At 36.2% G+C, this 15,777-nt stretch overlaps 1 protein-coding gene across 4 annotated transcripts in view; it reads right to left on the bottom strand.

The window, feature by feature from the left end:
* The window catches only part of ATP2B1 (ATPase plasma membrane Ca2+ transporting 1), a 63,573-nt gene that overhangs the window by 5,823 nt on the left and 41,973 nt on the right, over window positions 1-15,777 (bottom strand). For all 4 annotated transcript variants that reach the window (XM_035337581.1, XM_035337600.1, XM_035337574.1 and 1 more), the window contains exons 10-20: window positions 14,763-15,005; window positions 12,592-12,833; window positions 9,546-9,783; window positions 8,469-8,648; window positions 8,300-8,387; window positions 7,912-8,018; window positions 4,902-5,093; window positions 4,496-4,709; window positions 4,135-4,346; window positions 2,386-2,493; window positions 310-492 (exon numbers count right to left, since the gene is read on the bottom strand). In XM_035337581.1, the coding sequence (XP_035193472.1) occupies window positions 310-492; window positions 2,386-2,493; window positions 4,135-4,346; window positions 4,496-4,709; window positions 4,902-5,093; window positions 7,912-8,018; window positions 8,300-8,387; window positions 8,469-8,648; window positions 9,546-9,783; window positions 12,592-12,833; window positions 14,763-15,005 (2,007 nt within the window). The remainder of the gene's footprint in view (window positions 1-309; window positions 493-2,385; window positions 2,494-4,134; window positions 4,347-4,495; window positions 4,710-4,901; window positions 5,094-7,911; window positions 8,019-8,299; window positions 8,388-8,468; window positions 8,649-9,545; window positions 9,784-12,591; window positions 12,834-14,762; window positions 15,006-15,777) is intronic.

Raw genomic sequence — 15,777 nt, 5'->3', positions numbered from 1 at the left:
GAGAGAGAGAGAGAGAGAGAGAGAGAGAGAGAGAGAGAGAGAGAGAGAGAGAGAGAAGGACCATCCCATCTATAACACACAAAAAGTAAAGAAAAAAGGCACTTTTCTTTTTAATACAGCAGATACACAGGTAAGAGTTGCATTTAGAGCTGAAGAAAACAGAGAACCCTGAGGGATTATACATTCATCCATATCCCCTCTTGAGAGTCTCAGCCACACCATTTAGAACTGCCACTCAAAGGACTGGGGATGGAGAGGAGTGATTTCCCTCATAACACCCACTGTGTCCTACCTTCTCCAAGACCATACCTGAGTTTGTATCCTGTTTAGGCCCCTAAACCACAAGATCTGACCACGACGTAATTCTCTCTCAGCATGATCAATCTCCTCCACATCTTCTGCTAGCTCTTCCTCAGGAATCTCTTCCTTTTGTGTTCCATGACCAGCTTCCTTAAGGAATTTCAGGCGGCTGGTTGGAATTGTTGAAATCAACTAACAGTGAATGGAAATTATGAAACAGGATTATTATTTTAAGGGGGAAAAAAGAATAAACTTACTAACAGACATAAGCCTTAACATGCAATCCTGCATAAAATTAACAAAGTTGGAAAAAGGAAAAAAGATAAAGATATAGATGGGTTAAGTGCATCAACGTAGAGCCATCACTCCAGCTGAATAGTTGCAAAGCTGTGTGTTTCCATGGCACCTCAACTGAGGTGTGAAATTAAACTTGGACTACAAACCTAGAAAACTTCATCCTTAGTAGGGACAGAGATTCCACTTTATAATTACTTGACCATGCCATGAAGGAACAGTACCAAACCTAAGAAAAGGCATTAATTCTGTAGACTATACTAGTATATAGAGCTTTCAGTTCTTCTTCACTTTGATAAGCATGACGTGTTGCCTCATATGAGAAGAACTACATTTACTTAGAAGTAGCCACAGCTTATTCAGAAATACAGAACAGGCACGCATTCCATTGACACCTGGAAAATACCAGGTGCAAGCTGAGTGATGTTTCAAAACCCTTATACCAAATGATTAAATTGCTATTTGTTTTTATTAAATTGCTATGTAATTTAACCTAATTCATCTAGCTTAAGATAAGTAAAAGCTATGTATGTTCCAGCTTTCCTTTTCATCCCCACCTTCAGGGCTATTCTGTTGAACTATGTATTTAAGGGGAGTCATCTTTTGATACATCCCATTTAGTAGATCCACATCAGTTCCAAGCCTGTTTTCCCTGAGCATTATAAACCTAGAAGACCATTTCAGCAGCTGCAGAAGAAAAAGACTGCTCCAAAAGCAAAATAAACTGCCCTTCATACTGACGTAGCTACTATGAATGCTCCCAGCTTATGCTTCAGTTTCTACTGTTCTCAGAAAGTCAAGTCTTGCACTTTAATGAAATGCTACAGCAGCATGAACTGCAGCCCCTGCAAGACAATTTGGATCAAAGGTATTTCAAGACATCTCAATTCCCTCTTCTAGACTACCTGTAAACCTCAGAGTGACTATTTGATTTTATTTTTTTTAAATGATACATTTTCCAAGAATCTTCTTTAAAGTCTTATAGCTACTTTTAAAATATGCATTTCTGTATGTATTCACAACTAAAATTAATCCTGCCAATTTCATACAAAAATTGAAGTGTTCTTTACAAAATGGAATGGAAAAAACTGTACTAGAAAACTCTTCAAATGGTATGAAAAATTTAAACAACTATGCCATTAAATAATGACAAACTATGTAGCTCTGAAGTTTTGTGTGAATAAGCTTGCTGCTTACAATTATTGTTGTGCATGCAATAGTATTGAAATACAAAAAAAAAAAAATGCAGTAGCTTAGTTATGCTTCATAATTGTGCAACTAGAGAAGATTAAAGAGAAAACTGTTTTGAGATTTGCTGTGTTTTTTGCTATTCCAGGAAGTCCTAAAATACCAAAATACTAGCAAGTATAACAGTCCTGATTCATCAAGAAAACCATTCAACACCAAGTTAAATATATTGAAACATTAGCATGCTAATTGCATCTGTATTCTTACAGAAGTTCTTCTAGTACTTATCTGGCTGGAGACAATTTCTTGTTTAAGTAGTTACTACAGGTACTCCTAGTAAAAAGTTACTGAGCATAAACTGGACATAGCATCTATTTAGGCATTATAACTACTCAGCCTAGTCAGAGTAAGGAATAACCAACTACAGACTTGCTAGCTATTGACCTAGACTATTTTATGCAGTATTTACTGTTAATCTCCACAAATTCGTATAGTCCCATTGAAATATGAGTACTTAAGATAAAATGGTTTACATGGAAAATACAAACACACACACAAGTAAACAATTGACATTTTGAAAAAAAAAGCTAGAAGCTAGTTTACCTGGCCCCAGAGTAGTGTTCCCATGCCCAGGAAAACAGACCACAGCCACTGTTCAATTGAGAGTTCCGAGCAACTAAAAGGTTTTCCACCAAACTGCACAATAATTATCTGTTAAAAGCAGTATTATGGAACATAGATCAGTGATCTGTTACTAGAAAATTCCATAATAAAAGACTGTTACAGAAAACGTTGCTTAAGAACATAGGATTTATCATCCCTTAATGTATTTCTTCTGTCTCAGCTGTTGGAACTGTTTCCAAACATGCTCTTGCTTTTCAGTTTTTCAAGAACTATTTAGTTATTCTTCAAATGGTACACTCAAGAAAACCCTGTTGGTTACTTCTTTGTGCTTACAGTCCTCTCTCTTCATGTGACATTTACAGCATATATTTGATGCTACAAATTTCAGTGCTTATTTATCATATGAACAACCATCTGAAAGTTGAATGAACTGATCTGAATGAACTTCTGTTACCACAAGTCTTAGATCTGCAAGATGTGAACATTTCAGAAATCATTCAGACTATTACCATGTATCTCAGTGTTAAATGTCAGAGTTTAGATGTCACATTATGATGACTTATGTTGTAAATCCCTGGGGGAAGAGTGGTCAAGACCTCAAAAAAAAGAGTTCAATGAGCTCCTTCTGGCATACTTATTACAACAATCTGCACAGGCCCTAATGAGCAAGGTATCCCCACTTCATAGAAATAATATGCAAGGAACTCTGCCCTGGAGAATAAACTTTCAAGTAGCAGGGCAAATATCAAAAGGAAACAGTACTGACCACTAAGTAAGACTCCTGACAACTGGAAAGCCCAAGAATAATTTATTTTATTAACATGGAATAAAAGACTAAGACAACTCAAGAGTTGCTTATTTAGGAAGGCATCTGTCCATCAGGTTTATGAAAGGAACACAGTTGTAGGCAGGAGTAATTTTTACATATTTGGATTTGTTGGAAAATAATAGTCTACTGCATTTGCCAGCCTAAAAAAAAAAAAGTAACTTCTGGGGAAGTGCCACCTGAATCAGTCTAAAACTGGGAAAGTAAGTGAGTGAATTTTACATGAAGTAGAGGTGCATACACTTGCACTGCTTGAACTGTTATATATTTGGTCAACTTTGTGGAATTCAAAGGCTAAGAATGTATGTTTATATATATAAACTATAAGTCAACATTATATTTTGTTAATCATTAAAATGCAATATTGTTTTGTTGGTTATTTCACTACATTGGTATGAATGAATTAAAGGTTAACGTTAATAAGAAGGTGAAGCTATCTTGTGTAAACTATTTCTTTAAATTAAACTTTGACTTTGTGTTTCTCAGTGTGTTGACCTGATTAATTTCAGATAATAATTCAACTTGTTAATAAAGAGAGATTTAACTAACCAGCTATTACAAATCTGCCTAGATGCACCAACTAAAGGTCACTAGTCAGTGTAAATAAGACCTAAAGCAATATTATCCATACAGACAACAGATTTCTATTTAGGAAGATACAGCTTCTTTACATTTTAAGAGACTAGAACACCAAGATCAAATTGAAGGACTAGAAAATGCAAAGACTAAATACGAGTAATTCTACGCTTCAGTTTTGACAGTTTCAGAGAGGTCTTACCTGAAAACCCTGTCAAGCAGGACTTCCAAATGTTTTATAGTGTGTTTGACTGGTGATTTTTCACATTGTAGAAATGAAATGCCTAGGTGGTTAGCATTTCCAAGGTAAGCAAGAAGTTACTTACCTGCACAACAAACGTCCCCAAAACAATAGCACAGAAGATAGCATTGTTAAAGATCCCTTCAAAAACATTTCTTTCGCCATGAATTTTTCGGGCATTAATTTCATTAAACAGCTGCATCATCACAAATGTATTAAATACAATAGTATAATGTTCTGAAGGAGGGGCATGCAGAGGTGCATTTCTTCCACTATCGATATCAAAAATTTTCTCACCTGTGTATAAAAGACATTTATCAGCAGCTTAAGTTGGTGACTTTACACACACACACAGACAGAACATGCAGTAGAATAAAAAACCTAGGTTTTAAGACTTCATCTCTATAGACTTACAGAGTTATAATAGAAGTTCTAAGTATCCTTACCAGCAAACAGGAGTGTAAAGACCACTACGAGTTGATAGAATGCGTGACCCAAGATATTCTTCATCATTGTGCGGGAAATCAGAGGTTTGTTTCTACCATAAGGCTTTCGCAACAGAAGAGCTTCAGTCGGTGGCTCTGTTGCCAGGGCAAGAGAAGCTAATGTGTCCATTATGAGATTTACCCACAGCATCTGCACAGCTTTAAGTGGAGAATCCTATAAAGATAGATATGTAAACCCTCCAGTGTAAGTGAACAAATTGCAGCTATTAAATGTGTTTGTTTTAAGACATTGCCATGTTTTGAAGAGCATTACATTCTTCGGACTATTAACTGAGTTTGAATTCATTTGAGTCAGTTGTGACATTTGCAATGTTTTTAGTTGAAACTACCCACCACCAGTACATACCTGTGTTATGCATGCTCCTGTAAAAGCAACAATTACTGCTACTACATTGACTGTAAGCTGGAACTGAAGAAATTTGGAAATGCTGTCATACACGTTTCGTCCCCACATAACTGCTTTAACAATACTTGTGAAGTTGTCATCCGTAAGGATAATATCAGAAGCTTCTTTAGCTACATCTGTTCCAGCAATTCCCTGGTAGAAAAAGAGAAACATTATGAAATGTAACAGGATGCACTGTTGTATATAGTAGAAGCAATTACATCTTTGGTCAGCATTTTGGCATTCACTTTGATGCACCATGTCTTTTGGATTACGTTAATGTAAGCAACCCAAAGCTCTACTGAAGCAAGATTTGCTTCTAAGTTCTACTGCAGAATGAAAAATTATAAAGTCATTTAAAGTATACAGACGTTAGTAATAAACAAATCTCAAGCTGACAATAAAAAGACACTGTGCAAGTTCCCCCTGTTCAAGTTAAAGACCACCAGATGGTGCAGCATTACAGGTTAGTCCATCTCCCGAGTTTACTATATGGATTCCAAGCAGTAGGGCAATACACGTGTATCTACATGGTGGAACAACAGACATCACCAAAAACCTTTTGCAGAAACATATTGACATTGAACAGCAAGATGTGTTATTACTGCATGTGACATTGCAATGCAATGATGTTGTTAGGTTTTGAGCAACTGGAATTTTCTAAGACTATTTAAAAAGTTTAAGTCTTGTATTATACTTAACACCTACTTTAAGGATGGCTTTTTGAAATACCATAGACAGTAACTCAACAAGAAATTTAATGATCATTATTTTGCTAAGTAAGTCACCTGCACAGCTATGTAATAGTATGTAGTAGATATTTTAAGTGATATTTAGATAATCAGTTAGAGATAATGTGTTGGTGCACAGGGTTTTTTTGGTGGCATTTTTTGTTGTTTTTCTTATAAAAAGAAAAGAGATGAACACAGATGGCATCCCCAACAGCACCAACTACAACAGGTGTATACAAGAGCAGAAATAGCAGAAAACACATTTATCTTAACAAGATTGTTACAGTGTAGAGAACATTTCAGGCATACATTCGTAAGGTATGTTTTTGAAAATACTCTGAAAATGGCATGGAAGCTTTTCATTCTCTTGATTGTTTCTCACTAGATAATATCTAATTCAGCACATCTGCACATTGTAGTAAAAGTGTGGTCTTCAGGTATCCGTCCCATCCCACCACCACCACACCACCCCCCAGTTCAAAAGCTTAATGATGAGCCTTTAAAAGAGTAACATGACTGACTAGCACCAGATTATACTTTGTCAGCTTAAGGCTGAAGAGGAATCTTGTGGCAAGAAGCAGCTTGAAGTGTTCATCTTAAAGTGCTTTGAAGTAGTTAGAAGACAGCTGAATCCTACAATATTTAAGGTATGAGCCTGTCTAGTATTAGCACTTAAAGAATTTTTAATTGAAAGGCTAAATCTACTCCAGGAAAGCAAGTATTCTAAGGCTCTGTATATAATGGAAGATCAATATATGCTAGTTTATTTTCATAAATTTAATCCAGATTTATAAAGCAGAATGAGGAATTTACTCAAATTCAATGCTGAAAATCACTTAGAACGTGACTTTTTACTCAGGTAGATAATGACAAGACAAGGGGGAATGGTTTTAAACTGAAAGGGGAGATTTGATTTGGATGTTAGGAGGCTACTTTTTTACCACAGAGGGTGGTGAGGCCCTGGCACAGGTTGCCCAGAGAAGCTGTGGATGTCCCACCCCTGGAATTGCTGGATGGAGCTTTGGGCAGCCTGGTCTGGTGGGAGGTGTCCCTGCCCATGTCAGAGGGCTGGGGAATGGAATTAGGTGGTCTTTAAGGTCCCTTCCAACCCAAGCCGTTCTGTGACTTTATGATTCCATTATACGGTTGACAGTAATAAGGTTTTGCAGGGACTACCTTTATAGCTGTAATTTATCAAATATTTAGTACCATTTTGACAATTGCATCAGCAAGAACAAATACATAAGCCACAACAAAGTAAAGACATCTCAAAAATAATAAAAAAATAATAAAAAAATAATCAGACTAAAACACAACAACCCCTGCCTCTGGGAGAGAGATTCAAGTATTAACATTTTTGTCTTCTTAAAGATTGCCTATTATCTGACAGAGAATTGATCTTTTGATGTTTTGTCTCCTAATTCCTTCAGGTCATCCCAGGAAGAGCAAAATGACAATGCAATTCCCTTAGCAATTACTACTAAGCATAGACTGCTTAGGACTCTGTAACAAGTGTTTAACACAAGGTAAATTTAGGCTAAAACATTCTATTTAATTTTCATGAGCTATGTTTAAGCTCCCATTTCAGAGTGTTTGAGAATTTAAATTGAGAAAGCAGAGTAGTTGGAGGAGCCATTCAGACAAATGCAGATCCTAGGCTGCCACAAAATGCTGTTATTTCAGTTGTACTAGAGATATCATAGTACAGCCTCCAAAGTAATTTTAAACATCAACTGGGACTCTGTTTCATCCTAATTTCCCTGTTCTTCTGCATCATTTTATGGAAAACAGATGAATAAGCTCATTTCATCTCGTGTATAAGCTTTACTGAACATCAACACAGTATGCTATTTACCACCTAAAGTCATTCCGCCATATGCTGAACAGATCTCATTGCAGGAATCTTCAGTATCAGTAATTTTAGTGCTACATTTTGCAACAAGTCTTTGCTTTAAATATGGTTTTGATTTACAAATGACTGGGGATTTGCAGTGTAATGGCAGTATTTGCAGTATTCAATGGCAAATGCCACAAAGACATTTTTAATCAAATAAAAAGATGGTTAAATTGGAAGGAACAAGAAAAAGTTATCAGTATTAAATGTGAGGGAAGTCAACACCCTTAACTTAGTTGTATATTAGCTCAGGAAATAAGCCAGGTTACTCAATCTTCTTCAAAGTGATTAGATAAACTGTTTAATCAAAATAGCACTCAAAATACTGAAGGAAAAAAAATCATACCATGGCAAATCCAACATCCGCCTTCTTCAGGGCTGGACCATCATTGGTACCATCACCAGTTACTGCTACAACTTGCCTCTGATCAAAGACAGTGCTGTCAATTATACCTAAAATAAAATGACGTTTCAGTGTTAGTAGTTCAAAATAGATAACAAAAATTGAAGCTGAATGAGAAAACCATTATCTTCCTCAGAGTCAAAAACACTGGAACGATCTGTGATTGTGTTGGTTCCCCAGCTCCCCAATCTGTGATTGTGTTGGTTCCTTGCTTAGGAAATAAATCAGCTGGCAAATGAATATACGCTCATTGGCATTTACCACTACTCAAAATCCTAGATTTCTTTTTCTAGAAACAGAACTTTCCTTAGAAGCTCAAATGGTTATTTACCTTTTACTAGAGTGTGTTTGTCAGTAGGAGATGATCTTGCAAGAACACGAAGCTTTGGCCAAATTTTATCTATTCGCTCTTGCTCTATCTGCAAAAAGAGGTTATGTTTTGCAGTTACGTGCCTTAACAAAATATCTGCTGATCTAACTTAAGTAGTCAGTGTACTTACCTCTCCTTTTTCATTGCGTATTCTCCTGTTAAAATCTTTGCCCTCCAAACACAGAAAGTCTTCACCAGGATTCAGAATACCACATTTTAATGCAATAGCACGAGCAGTGTTAATGTTATCACCGGTGACCATACGCACAGTTATGCCTGCACGCTGACATTTTTTTATTGCATCAGGTACCTATATGCAAAAAAAATGACAAAGTTAGACTATACAGTCGCTAAAGAAATATAGACGTGAATGAATTGTCTTTAGCTCAAACAAGGATAATTCTTATTTTAAAATCAATACTGTTGTTATGGAACATTTGAAAAAGTTCAGTCACTTACCTTAATTCTTTTCCTGAACAACATGTAAATGGCTGTTCTGGCAAAGGGTGGTTCTTTTTTGTTTTGTTGCCTTCTCCCCCCCCCCATGTATTTAACCTCTTCATTTTTCAACTAGTACAGCCTTCAAAAATATCACACATAAACCCCATAATACAATATAGGGTATAGTAGTATCTAAAAGGTACCAAATACTGGCTTTACATTTATGATTATGTAAAATAAAATACAATTCACACAAGACTCATCAGCCCATGACTTCTAATGTCAAGTGACAGTAATGTGAATCAAAAAGGAGTCCCATTTACATGCAGCATTATAGGTTTCACTATTGAGAATTATTGCCCTCCATAGATCTCAACAATAAGCAGAGTTCCTTAGCTCACTTCTCAGATCACAAACCCTCCTTCCCATGAGAAGCTGGCAGCAAACACAATGGCTAATTATGATCCTAACCCAAATTCCTAATATTCCTGGTGGTTAAAAAAACACACTAACTGTTCCATCTACTGACACACTGCCTAGTAAGCGCCTTAAGTCATTAGTTTGTACAGAGCTTCAGTAACACAGCATAAGTGACGTTAAGAAGTTTTAATCTGCTTTTGTAGCTTCATTAACTTTTCCCCCCAATAAGTTAGATTTTCATCTATTAACTATTCTTAAGACATACAATAGCAATTTAGTTTCTTGTCCTCTTTGCATGAATCAGGATCTGCTTTAATAGTCACTGCAGTTCACTCAGTGATCCTACCTCAGGTCTCACTGGATCTTCAATCCCAACAACAGCAATGCATGTCAGTCCAGTAACAATGTCATTCTCATTGTCCCATTCCGGCTCTGGTTCCCCAGCTGGGAAGTCTCTGAACGCCAGACAAATGGTTCTGAGTCCTTCAGAAGCCATTGGCTCAATTACAGTTTTTACGATATCATCTCGGTCCCTAGGTCTGAATACCTTTGGTTCTCCATTAGCACTCAGTATTTTGAAGCACCTGAAAATAAAAGTTTAAGTAGTTATCAGATGTTTACCAAAGTTCAGCCTGTTGTGGAAAATGGCTTGCTAGCCAACTCCAGTAAGTTTCCACAAGTTTTGTTTTCACTAGACTCCCTCACACACACAACAAAAAAATACACAATAGCAGAAACTCTAAGGTAATCATCTCCATATGCACTTAATCTCTTCCTAATTGCAAAACATACCATCTGCAGAATGTTAACTGAGATGGTTGGCTGTCCTGGGATGAAAATAATATCCTCTGAAGTAAGGAAACAAACACTAGTTGCCTCCTAGAAGTAACCGTTTCTCTTTGTACATCAACGTCGTGCTTACGCTGTTGGAGTCAGTTAATCTAGTTTCAAGTTGTCCCAACAAATTGTCCCACCTTGTTAATGGCTGCAATCAGAAGTACAATAAACTTCCAGAACATGCACACGGTGCTGCAACAGCTGTAAGCACTAAGCTTACAGCACTAAACCAAACTCTGATGGTATGATGAACCAATCCTATCATTGGGTGTAAACCTTACTAGTCTAAAAAAAAAAAAAAAAAAAATCAAAATGCACATTTCAAATTCAGACCATTTGGCATAAAGTTATTAATGTGGAGCATTAAATTAAAAACAAATATTTAAAACTGACTGAAAAGTTTAAGAGGCTAGACTCAAAATAACATATTCAAGCATTTCAACTCACGCTTTTAGTTTATTTCTTCATGCCATAGATGCCACTGCTTTCACAGAGAGAATATATTGATGCCACGAATATAACAGTAACAAGTGCATTTAACAATAAAGGTAATTTTGTTCATCTCTATCCTTACTAAAGTTTTGCAATAACGCAATGCCATAAGCACTTGTTTCGCCAATCAGTGCTGATGTGGCACTGAAAAAAGTAAGAATTTATGACACTTTAAAAACATCTGGCAGATCTGACAGACAACTACTTTTACATACAAGTATTTTAGTCCATTGGTTTAGGAAATTCCCAGGTGCAATACATACTAAGTTTCCACAGCAGCCAGGAAATAAAGACGAAGCAATTCCTTTACACTTCTTGCTATTTATCATAACTGAAATTTGAAGTCTGTCCTTGATTTTGGTTATCTTTTCAAATGTCAGCAACCACTAAGTATATCTTGCATTAACTCTAATCATAGGGCTTGCCATGATTTCAAAGCATTCCAAGATGAACACATGGAAACCAGTAAGTTTTATGTAAAGTTTTAATTGAAACTCACTTCAAAGATTTGACTTGAGACATGATTGTAAGGAAAGACGAAAAAACTGTCTTGCTTTAAATTTTTTGCAGCATTTTTTCTACCCTTACTAGCAACTCCTTTGTATCTTTTTATATATATGTATATACATACACATATATATATATATATATATCCATAGTTAATCTTTCAATGCTCAATAGTCATACATGTGATAGTAAAGAATGAGCAGCACAGCTGACAAACCATGTTACCAGCTCTGTGATTAACTTCTTGCACTGCATAGGCAGAAGGTAAAGAAAATGGCTTAGGATGCTAAGACTTTCTTAGACAGTGCTGCTCAAACAGCTTTGGGATTACAGTATACCAGTAGTATCTAAATCAGTCTAGGTTTGCTTGCTTTTTCCCAGATACCATTATTATTTACATCTCAACTGTGAACCAAAACAGATGACAGGAGTCGGGACTGAATGAGTTCTACCATCTTCTACAGTTCGGTTATTCAACAAGGTAGAAGTAAGGCAAAAAAAGGCATAGTTACTCACTGATGAAGATTGGTTTAAAATCTAGCTACACAGAAATTCACATCTAAATCTAAATTCTGTATCAAAAGGAACTAGAGTCCCTGAAAGACTTTTTGTTGTCAGCACTAAATTGATGGAGAAGGAAAAATTTCATCTTTTCTCTTTAGTGTATTAGTACATCCCTAAGTAGTGATTTTGGGGGCTGGCAGCAAGTAAAAAATTAAGCTGAACTAAAGAACACAGTCTGATGTGCTACACTCACACAAACAGTATGAAGTTAGGACTGAAAACAGACTGGCCACAACTGCTGTTTCTAGACTACAGGATGCATGCATGCCTTCTCTCCTCACCTGGTTAGGAGTTACCACAGCCTTTTCACACTTTAAGGTTTGTCCCAATGGTGACACATTACTCACTAACAGTCTAATCACTAGAACAAAAAGCCTCTACAGATGCATAAGGAAACAACTTGATTTGCCACATAAAAAAACAAAACAAAACAAAACTCTCTTTGTCAAGTTCAATCTTCTGTTAAAGTAATCAGTACTTTGTCATGAATTTACAGTCTTTTCAATCTCAAGGTAATCTTAAAGTGATCACTTTTGCAAAGTCACAAACATTACCCAGATTTTAAGTGGATCAGCTGCCAGGACTTTCCTGGAACATGGGTGAGCATTTTTACCAACTTAAAACTAAAATGGTTTAGTAGCTAGAGAACAGTGCTAATCAAACACTTCCCTTTATCTATGCAGAGTTTACATGTTAAAATGAAAAAAACGGCCAGCTGTACTTCTTTTTTACACTTTTTAGTGGGCTAGAATTAAAGTAACCCAAATGCTACCAGCCCACCTCACTGCATAAAGTCAAATAACTGAGGGAGACAAGCCAGGAAGCTAGCAGATATCCCAGGGGTACAGGACTGTTGCACTTTTTCACGAACAGAGCTACAGAAATGATTTCCAGTCTATGGCACAATGTTGTTTAGAAGTTTACAGACTCTTAGCCTATCACAACATTTAGCCGAATTAGAAGTGCCAAAGTACAATAGTAGTTGTTCTTACTTTTTAAGAACTATCTCAGAGGCACCTTTACTGAATATCCGGAAACTGCCATCAGAGTTTTTTAACACAGTACTCATAGATTTTCTAACAGAGTTGAAGGTGTACACTTTGTGCAACTTCTCTTCTGGTATCTCATTTCTTACATCCTGATAATCACGTTTTAAATCCAAGAGCAATCCCAGCAAGGCACATTCAGTTTTATTTCCAACATGACGTGGTAGGCCACCTTCTTTTTCAGGAGGCTGCAAGAAGAACAAGAATCTTCACTGATGAGGAGGTTAACTTATGAACCACTGAAGTACAGCATTTAGAAAACAAGGAAGGTAAGTCCAAGCTTAGCTCTGGGATGTAGAGGTTTCACTCTTGCAATGATTAATCTATTAATTCATAAGTCACAAGATCATACTGCTGACCTTTATAAGTGACTTCTGCAATCTATTTCTTAGGCTCAAAAATCACCATGAAGTTTGTATCAAATCCAGAGATGACCTTTCTTTTTAGAGTTTCCCATTGCTTGAAATATTTGCCTGGATCACTTGAGTGTAGTAGATCCCTGAATAATTGTTTTGCAAAATAAACACATAGATAAGTTTAAGGAAACTGATTAAAACATACTACATGCCATTATTTCTGCTAAATTAAAGTATCCTCTCTTGTAACAGCCCTTCCTCAATGTCTTAGAATATGACCAAATCACCTGTTAGCCTTCTACTGGAGAAACTAAGTCTTTAAGCTTCTTAAGTCTCACTACAAGTTCTTTTTTCCAGGCCATGGCCTATTTAACTTGTTTCTGAACTCTTTTCAGTATCCAGCCCTTTTCTACCGGAACGAGTTCTTATCTCAGTAATGTGGGATATGCACAGACTAGTGCTATAAGGAGTATTTTTCTGAAGATTTTCTGAGCTTATATAGCTATAACATCGCATTGTAGTTTGTAGCGAAAAAGGCTGAAGTACTTAGCCTAAGAGGCCTCAAATAGCTAGATCACAACTGCATTAATCATAAGGCAGTGATCCATTTTCATTGTTCAGATCTGCAAGATCTCATGCTTTCAAAGTACTGAAAACTCACACTTCTAAATTGTTCAGTTTAACATGCTCCCCAGTACAAGAGAGATGAGCATAATCGAGGCAAATAGGCCACAAAGATGAATAGACGGTAACACCCGACTAAGGGGTTGGGTGAGCTTATAAACAGCTACTATTTCTTCCTATAAAAGGTTCTTTAAGAAATAGACTGTGAAACTTCTCACATGCTACAATTGATTAGTATTTCAGTCTCATTCCAGAGAAATAGGTGCTTGCAATCTTGATGTATCCCATTGAGTACTGCTAGCAAGAAAGTTCTTGTGGAGTTACAAACTTTATAGGCTGAAAAATGACTTGTCACTTGCTTTTTACTTCTGTTCAAGTAGAAAGCGTTCATAGTGGAGAATTCTACTAAATCTTGAAATGTAATTATTTAAAAAGGAAACTTATTTAGCATTTTTGTTGCCTTGAAACAAACTAAATTATGCAACATGTTGGAATGACTTCAGCATGAAAGCTGAAGTGTTTTCTGGTGTTGCAGAAAATATGATGCATGCAAGGGAGATTTGAATATTGTCTATGTATCAGGGGGATTTGTGAAGAGACAGATACAGTATTAAGTAACTGAGTCCCTGTAATGCATAACAGTCTATTATTTTGTTTATTCCAAAATATTTTGGAAGTCTCAAGCTATGAGCAAAGGTGTTACAATTCCAAAGCCTACAAATTTTTATTAATAGTATCTAAAAAATCCATCAAATGCATCATCCATACTTGCATTTTTGCATGACTTTCTACATAAGCTTATACTACCCTTACGTGTCTACTTTGAAGTAGCTCCCAAATCAAACTATTTGTTCTCCAAATATGGTAAACTGCCCTCCTTATAAAAACAAATTCAGACACACTTAGGAACTTACAAGGAAGTTAGTCTCCTGAGATTGTATCTTTGAACCATCAGTAGAAAATCATTTTTGAAGTTCATCCTCAAATGAACTGTTGAGCTATTCACCCTGCGTACAACACACTTTACACACCTTTCTGCCACAAATATTTAATTATCTGACTATCATGTGGGCACCACATTTCATCTGTTGATGAAGATGTTTAGTTACCTGGTTAGAATGAAAAAAGTCTACTTACCAGTATTTTGGAAGTATAAGCACAATTAACAGAAATCCCTGTGACAAGGTAACCCATAATCTTCTCTGGAATAGCTTCTGGTTCTGGAATTTTTTTGTAATGTTTTTCATTGATGTAGGCTTGGACCACTGTCATCCTGTTCATGGTCAATGTTCCCGTTTTATCTGAGCAAATAGCTGTTGCATTACCCATTGTTTCACATGCATCCAGATGTCTCACCAAGTTATTATCTTTCATCATTTTCTATAAAAATAAAAGCAGTTAACCCTTAACCACCAGTTGATGTTTCAGAAATTCTCATTTAGGGTGTCCAGACTCAGAGAGCAGTTGCATAACACACTCAGCTTTATCTGGATGGCTGCTGTAAGGATTCCCCCCATTTTGAACAAGGTTCCTAAACATAGGAACTTATTCTGGCAGTATCAGCAGACTGGCTAGTGATACTAGTCACAGACTTACGAGGAAGTATTTTATGTTGATATTTAGAAACAGAGTAGAGATACAGACTGAGCATTACTAACACAATATTAAAATATATCTTCCAAGGGAGGCTCTGTTCATTCACTCGAGTCTGTTGTTTTTTGCTTATTAGAAGGAACAAGTAAATTATGCCACAGACTTTTAATGTCATATGACATATTTTCAAGGATGCTAGTGTCAAACTTCACATCAGATACAAACTAAGAGCTTAATTTCTCAGCTAAGAGATTGAAGACTACACAAGTTTCACAGGTCTAGCATTGCTTAAAAATCTTTACTGAACAGGTTTAGGGAGTGTTTTAACCTTAAAGATGCAGAGTAATTTCAAGTAACACAATCACAAAGACACCAGTAGTTAGTACTTTATGTTACTCAGTTTTAGAACACATCCTACACAGTTATTGTCTCTACAATGTTTTCTAATCAATAACCAGGCCCAGCTTGCTGAAGCAGTAAGAAATGTTAACAAACAAAGATCATGAGTTAAAAAAAAACATAGTGAGCCATTTATTATACAGCTTATTTTCTACAATAT

Source organism: Oxyura jamaicensis, chromosome 1, assembly GCF_011077185.1.
Source record: "Oxyura jamaicensis isolate SHBP4307 breed ruddy duck chromosome 1, BPBGC_Ojam_1.0, whole genome shotgun sequence".
Taxonomy (NCBI): Eukaryota; Metazoa; Chordata; class Aves; order Anseriformes; family Anatidae; genus Oxyura; species Oxyura jamaicensis.
The sequence above is the reverse complement of the archived record's forward strand: the minus strand, read 5'-3'. Positions and strand labels throughout refer to the sequence as shown.